The sequence below is a fragment of the Leptodactylus fuscus genome, chromosome 3, assembly GCF_031893055.1.
Source record: "Leptodactylus fuscus isolate aLepFus1 chromosome 3, aLepFus1.hap2, whole genome shotgun sequence".
Lineage (NCBI taxonomy): Eukaryota > Metazoa > Chordata > Amphibia > Anura > Leptodactylidae > Leptodactylus > Leptodactylus fuscus.
The window spans coordinates 8,235,033-8,248,348 of record NC_134267.1 but is presented as its reverse complement, the minus strand read 5'-3'; the positions used below and the strand labels follow the sequence as shown (position 1 = coordinate 8,248,348).

Here is a 13,316-nt window from a genome sequence, read left to right as displayed (position 1 = left end):
ACAGTATTATGTCCCATAGTGGCCCCTGCACACAGTATTATGCCCCATAGTGGCCCCTGCACACAGTATTATACCCAATAGTGGCCCCTGCACACAGTATTATGTCCCATAGTGGCCCCTGCACACAGTATTATGTCCCATAGTGGCCCCTGCACACAGTATTATGTCCCATAGTGTCCCCTGCACACAGTATTATGTCCCATAGTGGCCCCTGCACACAGTATTATGCCCCATAGTGGCCCCTGCACACAGTATTATGCCCTGTAGTGGCCCCTGCACACAGTATTATGTCCTATAGTGGCCCCTGCACACAGTATTATGTCCCATAGTGGCCCCTGCACACAGTATTATGTCCCATAGTGGCCCCTGCACACAGTATTATGCCCCATAGTGGCCCCTGCACACAGTATTATCCCCCATAGTGGCCCCTGCACACAGTATTATGCCCCATAGTGGCCCCTGCACACAGTATTATGCCCCATAGTGTCCCCTGCACACAGTATTATGCCCCATAGTGGCCCCTGCACACAGTATTATCCCCCATAGTGGCCCCTGCACACAGTATTATGCCCCATAGTGGCCCCTGCACACAGTATTATCCCCCATAGTGGCCCCTGCACACAGTATTATGCCCCATAGTGGCCCCTGCACACAGTATTATCCCCCATAGTGGCCCCTGCACACAGTATTATGCCCTGTAGTGGCCCCTGCACACAGTATTATGTCCTATAGTGGCCCCTGCACACAGTATTATGTCCCATAGTGGTCCCTGCACACAGTATTATCCCCCATAGTGACCCCTGTACACAGTATTATGAACACTGTGGACACCCAAGAACAATTATTACACTCGGAGGGTTCTTTTCAGACCCCAGAGTATAATAATTGGAGACCGATGGGGGATACCAACATTAAGAACATTATCACTTACCTATCCCTGGCTCTACTGCACTCCTCAATGATGTCGCCATCTTCAGTGACGTCCGGGAAGTCACATGACCTGGGACCTCACATGACCCAGGACGCAGGCCCCAGTCATGTGACGTCAGGGATGTCAGAGAAGTGGGCCCGAAGCCTGTCTGGAGCCCGGAGAGGTAAGTAACAGTGTCTTTTATGTTCTCTTACCTCTCCCGGGCCTCCGATCATCATACTCGGGATCTGAAAAGACCCCCGAGTATAATAGTGCTTGTGGGGCCCGCGGCGTCACCTACCGATCCCAGCCCCTGCCAGGATCAGTAAGTGTATAGGGCCCGTTACTGTTTGGAGTAACTCCAGCCAGTAATGGCCTAGTGAGAAAAGAAAAATACAGCAGTATCGGCTGTCGCCGAGCCCCTAATGTCTCGGGCCCTGTGGCAGCCGCTACCACTGCTTCCCCGGTAGTTACGCCCCTGATTATATCCTATACATATTTTCTGCGTGTCTCAGTGGTTCAGCCATGAACTCCTTCAAATTTTCATTACTAATCTATAGCTGGCTGCACCAGCAGCCTCTCCCTCACTTGCTTTGTCTGCAGCAGGAGCTTCTCCCCCATCTACTCTGTCTGCAGCAGGAGCCTCTCCCCCATCTACTCTGTCTGCAGCAGGAGCCTCTCCCCCATCTACTCTGTCTGCAGCAGGAGCCTCTCCCCCATCTACTCTGTCTGCAGCAGGAGCCTCTCCCCCATCTACTCTGTCTGCAGCAGGAGCCTCTCACCCATCTACTCTGTCTGCAGCAGGAGCCTCTCCTCACCTCTATTCTAAACCCCACCTCTCCACCTGTTGAAGATGGAGCAGATCGGCAGGAGATTAACCTCCATGTTCTCTGCAGTATTTCTACCAGACTGTTTGTTTTGGGGTCATGCAGAAAATGCTGGAGACTGACAAACAATCAGCACGAGACGATTCCTTGCTTACTTTTAGCATTTGTTTCTAAACGTAGTGTTCCTTTAAATGTGACAGTAATGGCGATTGTTGTTTCAGTTCGCAATTTGCATTCCACGTATGAACATTACGCGCAGCGAGCCACAACTGAGGGCGGTACAGTGCACCGCCATATCTTCGTGGCATTCTGCTCTGCCCAAATGAATGGGCCTAGTCGGGAGGGAGCCCCGCACCGCGGACACTGCGACTGATTCAGCTGCAGAATCCACGGCAAGAAGGGTCATCTCACCTCTTTTTTCTGCTAGCAGCTCCCATTGTAGTCAATGGGAGCCGGTTTTGGCAGCGGATTTTGAGGCGCAACAATCGCCCCGTTCACATCTATGGACCACAATCTCCAGCAACCCCATAGATGTGAATGGGGCGATAGTTGCACATGCACGCTTGTGTACATGGAGGATAAAGGGGGATTTTCTGTTCCTTGTTCTCCTTATTGATGAGTTCCCACTGATCAGACCCCAGCGATCTAACACTTATCCCCTGTGTAAAGGATACGTTACCGTAATGGCAAAACCTACACCTTGTTACAGGATCCATAAGGTATCCATGATAATCTGTTTATTTTCTCCGTTGACCTCCAGGTCTCCATGTTTTTTCTGAATAGAATAGTGAACCATACACAACATGTTTATGTAAAAAAATAATGATCGTCTACAGAAGTTACATTATACTAATATAGGAAATGATATTGTTACAGGGCACATGACATAGATCCAGAAGACCCCCAGATCATTCTGTATCTGTCACTTCAGCTGGCCTTTGTAAGACAGGTAAGTGCTCCAATAGGCAGAGTCTTCATCAAAACCGACTTTTTCATGTCCTATGAGGGGCTTTGTCCTGATATATTGAGGAATTGGGAACTTCAGCAACCTGATGCGTCAGTGAATTGTGGTGGTTTAGGGTCATGTTGGTATTCCATCCGGGGAGAGTCCGCATGAGGACCCCTCTGAATGGAATACAAATGCCATTGCAAGCGCTGTGCAGTAAAAGCACATGGACCCTATAGACTATAATGGGGTACATGTGCTTGCCGCCAGATCTCCGCAGGGATCATGTGGACAGGAAAGTAGTTCACTATCTACTTTCCTGTCTGCATGATTCGTGCGGGCAGTGCGCGGCAAGCACACAGACCCCATTATAGTCTATGGGGTCCGTGTGCTTTTACTGCACAGTGCTTGCAGTGGCATTTGTATTCCATTCCGAGGGGTCCCCATGTGGACTTCCCCGGACAGAATCCAAACGCTGATGGGAACAAGGGTTTACTACCTGCCAATTTCGATAGGACAGAATGACCATCTGGTGTGTATGGGGAAATAAGGATTACGTGGTTGGATTAGGTGGCTGACAGAGGATTAGGCCCCATGCACAACCTGAAATGGAGCCTTCACACGGAGTATGTAAAACTCCTTCAGAATAAGCAAGTAAAAAAACAGATCCCATTGATTTCTATGGGTGCCGGCATACGCGCGTATCACATTGAAAGTAATAGGTAAAAAAGCCTCCCATTCAGCGTATGCCGGCACCCATAGAAATCAATGGGATCTTTTTTTACGCGGTCATTCTGAACGAGTTTTGCGTACTCCGTGTGAAGGCTCCCTGAGTGTGTTTCCAATGAGGTTGGCCAAATTTGCAGCAGAATGCACTTGGACAACACTTGGAGTGACATCCAAATGCATCCCATGATGGACTAACCCCTTGTTCACATCTGCTTTTGTATTCCGTCCGGGGAGAGTCCGCATGGAGACCCTCCAACTGGAATACAAACGCAATTGCAAGCCTGTGCTTTAAAAGCACACGGACCCCATAGACTATAATGGGGTCCGTGTGCTTGCTGCGCGCTGCCCGCACCAATCATGCGGACAGGAAAGTAGATGGTGAAGTACTTTCCTGTCCGCACGATGCCTGCGGAGATCTGGTGGTAAGCACACGGACCCCATTATAGTCTATGGGGTCCATGTGCTTTCACTGCACTTGGGTTTGGTATTCCGTTTGGCGCGGTCCCCATGCAGACTTCCCCGGACGGAATCCAAACACTGATGATAACGAGAATTTAGTCCATCATGGAATGCACTCGGATGACAATCAGATGTCACTCCAAGTGTTGTCGCCCATAGGCCTTACCCCTATGGGGCCTTCCAATCTGTTCTGTACACGGATGATTATAGAACACGTTCATCACTGTAACCTTGTGTATGTCACTTTTATAGATTTGGAAAAATACAGCTTTTGTGTAGTCTTATGCAGATGAGGCAGTTGGTGCACTGGGGGCGGAGCACTGCTCTTGCCACTCAGACCCCTACCACTTCCCGCCTGCACCACCTTGTTAATCCTCGCATTGCTATGACTTCACCCATCCTATAAAAGTGACATCCATAACAAAGGTATGTTGTTTGTCACTGCGATGTTCTCTGGAACGCGGAGGTGGCGGCTGAGTATGTTTGGGGGGAGGCGCTCGACTCCCTTGAATCTGTTACCTAATTCATTTTTTTGGCTTTTGCCTACCACACACGTACAGAGTACTGTCAGTTTGTTTGTTTTATGCTTTGTACATTCGGATTATGATTTTGGATCAGCGATTCTTTTCTGAACGTGTTTTTATATTTGCTTTTTTTTCCTTTGTTGTCAGCCCCCCAAAAATAAAACTGAGTACAGTATGTAGGATTCCTGGCTAACAGAACCGATAATTAATCCTTGGATATTTTCACATGGAGCAGATTGTATTTACAGTTGCTTTTCACAGTTAACGGAGCACAGCTTCATCTGAATTATTGTTGTGTTTGTGAGAAGGGCATTGTCTGCATATCACTTTAAAGAGTACCAAACATTAAATGGAGTCCTGCCGTCACCGTATATACCACACTATTCTAAAGGAAGCTGCATTTTAAGGGGGTTACCTGGTCTAGAGAACCCATTTAAAGTCACCACTGACTCCTCTTTGCAGTGAATAGTCGCCGCTTCACTGATACTGTTGCAATTGGAATTTTTTCTCTAGCCCCCACCACACCTGAGCAATTGCTGCTGTTACTTTCAACACCCAAAAGGCTCCCTACTGACAAAAAAAATCTGCATAATTGTTCTGCAAAAAGAAAGCACAGATTGATCAGGAATGGTGGGGGCTATAAATATGAGGCTAATTGCACCTACAAAATTGTTACTCGGTTTCTTCCACAGCAAGGTGCACGATTGATTGAGGCAGAAGACCAACGCAAAGTTCTGTCCAAATGATGTTGAAGTTGTGCGAGTATACTGATAGAGTTATAGAAGCGATGTCATGGTCACTAGTACAGTACTCTGTTTTGGGGGCACTGTGGCTGGCATGAGTGTGTGTCCAAGGGTTGGGGCATTTTGGGAGCATGGCTTATATTTAAGGGTTTTCCATGAAAAAAAAAAAACATAATTAAATTTGTAGACAATTAACAATTTTGTAGAGTTTTAAGGATTTCATCTCACCATCTCAGTAATGATACCTGTTGTCTTGATCAATTGCCAATGCATATGAACTTTGTATGATCTGGAAACCCAGCCAACTCTACACGTATGAGAAGATAACCTGACCACAATAAGGATATCATGGCTGGTTATCAGGAGGACACTACATGTATGAGAAGATAACCTGACCACAATAAGGACATCATGGCTGGTTATCAGGAGGACACTACATGTATGAGAAGATAACCTGACCACTATAAGGACATCATGGCTGGTTATCAGGAGGGAACACTACATGTATGAGAAGATAACCCAACCACAATAAGGACATCATGGCTGGTTATCAGGAGGACACTCCATGTATGAGAAGATAACCTGACCACAATAAGGACATCATGGCTGGTTATCAGGAGGACACTACATGTATGAGAAGATAACCCGACCACAATAAGGACATTATGGCTGGTTATCAGGAGGACACTACATGTATGAGAAGATAACCCGACCACAATAAGGACATCATGGCTGGTTATCAGGAGGACACTGCATGTATGAGAAGATAACCTGACCACAATAAGGACATCATGGCTGGTTATCAGGAGGACACTACATGTATGAGAAGATAACCCGACCACAATAAGGACACCATGGCTGGTTATCAGGAGGACACTCCATGTATGAGAAGATAACCCGACCACAATAAGGACATCATGGCTGGTTATCAGGAGGACACTCCATGTATGAGAAGATAACCTGACCACAATAAGGACATCATGGCTGGTTATCAGGAGGACACTCCATGTATGAGAAGATAACCCGACCACAATAAGGACATCATGGCTGGTTATCAGGAGGACACTACATGTATTAGAAGATAAGCTGACCACAATAAGGTCATCATGGCTGGTTATCAGGAGAACACTGCATGTATGAGAAGATAACCCGACCACAATAAGGACATCATGGCTGGTTATCAGGAGGGGACACTATATGTATGAGAAGATAATCTGACCACGATAAGGACATCATGGCTGGTTATCAGGAGGACACTACATGTATGAGAAGATAACCCGACCACAATAAGGACATCATGGCTGGTTATCAGGAGGACACTACATGTATGAGAAGATAACCCGACCACAATAAGGACATCATGGCTGGTTATCAGGAGGACACTACATGTATGAGAAGATAACCCGACCACAATAAGGACATCATGGCTGGTTATCAGGAGGGGACACTACATGTATGAGAAGATAACCTGACCACAATAAGGACATCATGGCTGGTTATCAGGAGGACACTACATGTATGAGAAGATAACCCGACCACAATAAGGACATCATGGCTGGTTATCAGGAGGACACTACATGTATGAGAAGATAACCCGACCACAATAAGGACATCATGGCTGGTTATCAGGAGGACACTACATGTATGAGAAGATAACCTGACCACAATAAGGACATCATGGCTGGTTATCAGGAGGACACTCCATGTATGAGAAGATAACCTGACCACAATAAGGACATCATGGCTGGTTATCAGGAGGACACTACATGTATGAGAAGATAACCCGACCACAATAAGGACATCATGGCTGGTTATCAGGAGGACACTACATGTATGAGAAGATAACCCGACCACAATAAGGACATCATGGCTGGTTATCAGGTATACACTACATGTATGAGAAGATAACCCGACCACAATAAGGACATCATGGCTGGTTATCAGGAGGACACTCCATGTATGAGAAGATAACCCGACCACAATAAGGACATCATGGCTGTTTATCAGGAGGGACATTACATGTATGAGAAGATAACCTGACCACAATAAGGACATCATGGCTGGTTATCAGGAGGGGACACTACATGTATGAGAAGATAACCTGACCACAATAAGGACATCATGGCTGGTTATCAGGAGGACACTACATGTATGAGAAGATAACCCGACCACAATAAGGACATCATGGCTGGTTATCAGGAGGACACTACATGTATGAGAAGATAACCCGACCACAATAAGGACATCATGGCTGGTTATCAGGAGGACACTACATGTATGAGAAGATAACCTGACCACAATAAGGACATCATGGCTGGTTATCAGGAGGACACTCCATGTATGAGAAGATAACCCGACCACAATAAGGACATCATGGCTGGTTATCAGGAGGACACTCCATGTATGAGAAGATAACCCAACCACAATAAGGACATCATGGCTGGGCTCCTGACCATAGAAAATCAATTTCTGTTGGTTGTATCTATTGACAAGTGATCAAAACAACATATGTCTCTACTAAAAACATCTCCACTCTTTGGGTCCATCGGGGGACCAGAACAATGGAGAGGTAGACCGCTATATGATCGGTTACACACAGAGCCCGGCGAACACCATTGACTCTAATGGGGTCCATTGGGTGTCCATTGTTTTGAAATGTAAAGTGGCAGAGAAAAAGGTCCTCCATGCAGGAGGACTCTACAATGGAGACTCCGATAGGTATGGAATCTGTAATAGAGGTGCCCACCAATCATGGGGTAGTTATAGTACTGGTGTCTCCTTACTCTACATGGCAGAGGGGTCCCTCGTGTACCAGGACTCCAATAGCTAAGTATGGGTGACACTGGGACCTCTAGGTCAGCCATTACTAGTTTTGGGTAAGATTTGGTGCTTCCTCTTCGCTGCCTCCCTTTGGTCTTGTGACTTGCTTAGATGGACGGTGATGTATTCTTCTTCCAGGGTCTGAGCCGGTTTTTCATTTATTGCCTCCTGTGCTCATTAATTCTGACATTTCTAATGTCAGGACACAAATTATTATTTTTTCTTCCTCTCTGTCCGACTTATGAAAGAGACGCCAAGACATTGTATTTGGGGAGGTGAAGTCTTGATGTTTGTTCTTTCGGAGCTTAGATACACGAACCGCAAGTAATCATTAAACTTGATTATGCGGAAGTTTTCTTGTTCTTGGCAAGGAGCGGTGGCAGCAATTCCACAAAATTAGTAATAACCCAAGGATCATTAACCCCTGGTTTTTATACGGCACGGTTTATTTTTAATGCTGTGTCAGTACTTTAATGGCATATTGCTTTATAGCCTTGCCCTTCACCACGGTCGACCGTACAGGACGTAACATCAGATCCGTTCCAGCACTGAACCTACGGACTGATGAACAGGGCACATAGCTGCTGTAAGCCCCGGTGGAGTTGGCAGTCCATCTGATACAGAATCGCTGCAGAGCTCAGCACTGGCTGGGAATTCAAGCTGGCAAATGAGCCCAGGTCCCCGAGTTTCAGCACACCATCTGGGAAGCAAACTTCCATGTTCCTCATATTACCCAGCTCCTTAATGAAATAAGCAGCGACATCTGTCAATAGATACTTGGCTGTTTGTCCCTCTGGAAATGGAGAATGATATCAAGTGCTAGACAAATGATAGGATTTACATAGACGCGGCGGCACGAAATCCTGTTATGTATTTGCTTGTGACATTTTCACTAAAGGGATGACATGCATAGATAAGAAGAAATGTGCGGATGGATAGATGGGGATGTGAAAGAGGGATAATGGATAGATAGATAGATAGATAGATAGATAGATAGATAGATAGATAGATAGATAGATAGGAGATAGATAGGAGATAGATAGATAGATAGATAGATAGATAGATAGATAGATAGGAGATAGATAGATAGATAGATAGATAGATAGATAGATAGATAGAAGGTTAGATAGATAGGAGATAGATAGATAGATAGATAGATAGATAGGAGATAGATAGATAGATAGATAGATAGAAGGATGCATAGATAGATAGATAGATAGATAGATAGATAGATAGATAGAAGGATAGATAGATAGATAGATAGATAGATTGGAGATAGATAGATAGATAGATAGATAGATAGATAGATAGATAGATAGGAGATAGATAGATAGATAGATAGGAGATAGATAGATAGATAGATAGATAGATAGATAGATAGATAGGAGATAGATAGATAAATAGATAGATAGGAGATAGATAGATAGATAGATAGATAGATAGATAGATAGGAGATAGATAGATAGATAGATAGATAGATAGATAGATAGATAGGAGATAGATACATAGATAGGAGATTGATTGATTGATAGATAGATAAATAGATAGATAGATAGGAGATAGATACATAGATAGGAGATTGATTGATTGATAGATAGATAAATAGATAGATAGATAGGAGATAGATAGATAGATAGATAGATAGATGATAGATAGATAGGAGATAGATAGATAGATAGATAGATAGATAGATAGATAGATAGGAGATAGATAGATAGGAGATAGATAGATAGATAGATAGATAGATAGATAGATAGATAGATAGATAGGAGATAGATAGATAGATAGATAGATAGATAGATAGGAGATAGATAGGAGATAGATAGATAGATAGATAGATAGATAGATAGATAGATAGATAGGAGATAGATAGATAGATAGATAGATAGATAGATAGATAGGAGATAGATAGATAGGAGATAGATAGATAGATAGATAGATAGATAGATAGGAGATAGATAGATAGATAGATAGATAGATAGATAGATAGATAGATAGGAGATAGATTAGATGTATATGAGATTCTATTATATACTGACACACTGTATACTATATCTATGCTATGATTTGCCAGCAGCCAGATATATTTTATTACCCGGATAAATAAAGACATTCTATAGAATTTTTGGAATACCTGAATGGTGAAACTCTTCCCTCTATGGGGATAAGAGAATATCGGGGTGCTATGTAATGGTCTCCTATCTTTTGGTCTGCGATACTGGAAGAGTTAATAACTTTCCTGCTTGTATAGCTTGTTGAGGATTTAAAGGGATGTGACAGATATGTTACTTGGCCTATCCTTACTATAGGTCATCCATTGAATAACCGATTCTGCTCCACCCTGGTGATCTAAGTAGTGAAGATGGTTAATATTTTACACCTAGTGGTCAGGGGTGGTGAAGGGGTTAATGTTTCTTGCTGGGTCTCCAGTGCTTTACTCTTCAGACACCAGTATTGTAGCTGTGACATGAAGACCTAGTTGCCAACTTTTCCAAATAGACCAGGACAGTGCTGAATTTTTGGAAGCAATATAGTCTCACGCCCAGGTCTGGTAAGGGTTGGGGCTCACAAAACACCACCAATCAGATTGGGGGCGAGTCCGGGCTTTCTAGAGGCAATCCTGGGGACATAATCTTTCCTATGCGACCGACAACAAAGTGGCTAAGTCCTCTTTCACTAATGCACTGCCATTATAGGGAGAGGTGCAGGGCACGGATACGGACCCCTACTCAATACGCACCTATGGAAAATGGTTGTCTTTTTTGGATGGCCCCTTTCAGTAGTGACAGTATATAGCAATCTGTGCTTGTATATTCATCTACGTAACGCCATGTCCATAAACTTCTATGTGACTCGGAGAAAACTCCATAATGAACTCCCAAGTAATGGACTTCGGTCGTGTGAAGTTATGGAGTCGACGTGGTTATAAAACTTTCCTATAGTGAAGAGTTATTCCTGTGGGCAGCCGTTCAGCTGGACGGGAGATGCGGAGTGTATATACTGTATGTCAGTGCACTGAATATACCGTATAAAGCACATTACTCCACTATACTGTATACATGGTGAATGCTATAGGACGGTATATAATGAGTCCCCGATTTATGGACACGGAGACTTCCTGAAGGTTACCGATCTGTAAATGGGTTGGCAGCCATCATCCTATATTATCCTATTATGGTAGGAGCCGATATGGGTACAACGCTTGCTTCGTACGGCCATAAATGCCAACGTTTTCCCACTGAAGCAGCCAATGTGAAGAGCGTTGTAGGAAATCTGTAGGACTTGTTGGTGTATTGAACCACATGATATATGGGGATTATAATATTAGGAGAAAGGAGAGGGTTATTGGGAAAAACTCTGCAATTGAACGGAGGCTCTAGGACCATGTTGACACCTCTAACCTGGATACAAGATGAGATACGGCAGGACATGGAGGTATATACAGGCTCTGTATGGTATATAGCAGTACATTTACCACAGATGTTACACCTGTAGTCTGGATACAAGATGAGATACGGCAGGACATGGAGGTATATACAGGCTCTGTATGGTATATAGCAGTACATTTACCACAGATGTTACACCTGTAGTCTGGATACAAGATGAAATACGGCAGGACATGGAGGTATATACAGGCTGTGTATGGTATATAGCAGTACATTTACCACAGATGTTACACCTGTAGTCTGTATACAAGATGAGATACGGCAGGACATGGAGGTATATACAGGCTCTGTATGGTATATAGCAGTACATTTACCACAGATGTTACACCTGTAGTCTGGATACAAGATGAGATACAGCAGTACATGGAGGTATATACAGGCTGTGTATGGTATATAGCAGTACATTTACCACAGATATTACACCTGTAGTCTGGATACAAGATGAGATACGGCAGGACATGGAGGTATATACAGGCTGTGTATGGTATATAGCAGTACATTTACCACAGATGTTACACCTGTAGTCTGGATACAAGATGAGATACGGCAGGACATGGAGGTATATACAGGCTGTGTATGGTATATAGCAGTACATTTACCACAGATGTTACACCTGTAGTCTGGATACAAGATGAAATACGGCAGGACATGGAGGTATATACAGGCTCTGTATGGTATATAGCAGTACATTTACCACAGATGTTACACCTGTAGTCTGGATACAAGATGAGATACAGCAGTACATGGAGGTATATACAGGCTCTGTATGGTATATAGCAGTACATTTACCACAGATGTTACACCTGTAGTCTGGATACAAGATGAGATACGGCAGGACATGGAGGTATATACAGGCTCTGTATGGTATATAGCAGTACATTTACCACAGATGTTACACCTGTAGTCTGGATACAAGATGAAATACGGCAGGACATGGAGGTATATACAGGCTGTGTATGGTATATAGCAGTACATTTACCACAGATGTTACACCTGTAGTCTGTATACAAGATGAGATACGGCAGGACATGGAGGTATATACAGGCTCTGTATGGTATATAGCAGTACATTTACCACCAATGCTACACCTGTAGTCTGGATACAAGATGAGATACAGCAGTACATGGAGGTATATACAGGCTGTGTATGGTATATAGCAGTACATTTACCACAGATATTACACCTGTAGTCTGGATACAAGATGAGATACGGCAGGACATGGAGGTATATACAGGCTGTGTATGGTATATAGCAGTACATTTACCACAGATGTTACACCTGTAGTCTGGATACAAGATGAGATACGGCAGGACATGGAGGTATATACAGGCTGTGTATGGTATATAGCAGTACATTTACCACAGATGTTACACCTGTAGTCTGGATACAAGATGAAATACGGCAGGACATGGAGGTATATACAGGCTCTGTATGGTATATAGCAGTACATTTACCACAGATGTTACACCTGTAGTCTGGATACAAGATGAGATACAGCAGTACATGGAGGTATATACAGGCTCTGTATGGTATATAGCAGTACATTTACCACACATGTTACACCTGTAGTCTGGATACAAGATGATATACGGCAGGACATGGAGGTATATACAGGCTGTGTATGGTATATAGCAGTACATTTACCACAGATGTTACACCTGTAGTCTGGATACAAGATGAGATACGGCAGGACATGGAGGTATATACAGGCTCTGTATGGTATATAGCAGTACATTTACCACAGATGTTACACCTGTAGTCTGGATACAAGATGAGATACGGCAGGACATGGAGGTATATACAGGCTCTGTATGGTATATAGCAGTACATTTACCACCAATGCTACACCTGTAGTCTGGATACAAGATGAGATACAGCAGTACATGGAGGTATATACAGGCTGTGTATGGTA

General features: G+C 43.9%; 1 protein-coding gene across 1 annotated transcript in view; it reads left to right on the top strand.

Annotated features, from left to right (window-relative positions):
- TTC7A (tetratricopeptide repeat domain 7A) overlaps positions 1-13,316 on the top strand; it is a 229,847-nt gene that overhangs the window by 121,199 nt on the left and 95,332 nt on the right. Inside the window, exon 14 of the mRNA XM_075267023.1 lies at positions 2,614-2,686. Within this exon, the coding sequence (XP_075123124.1) occupies positions 2,614-2,686 (73 nt within the window). The remainder of the gene's footprint in view (positions 1-2,613; positions 2,687-13,316) is intronic.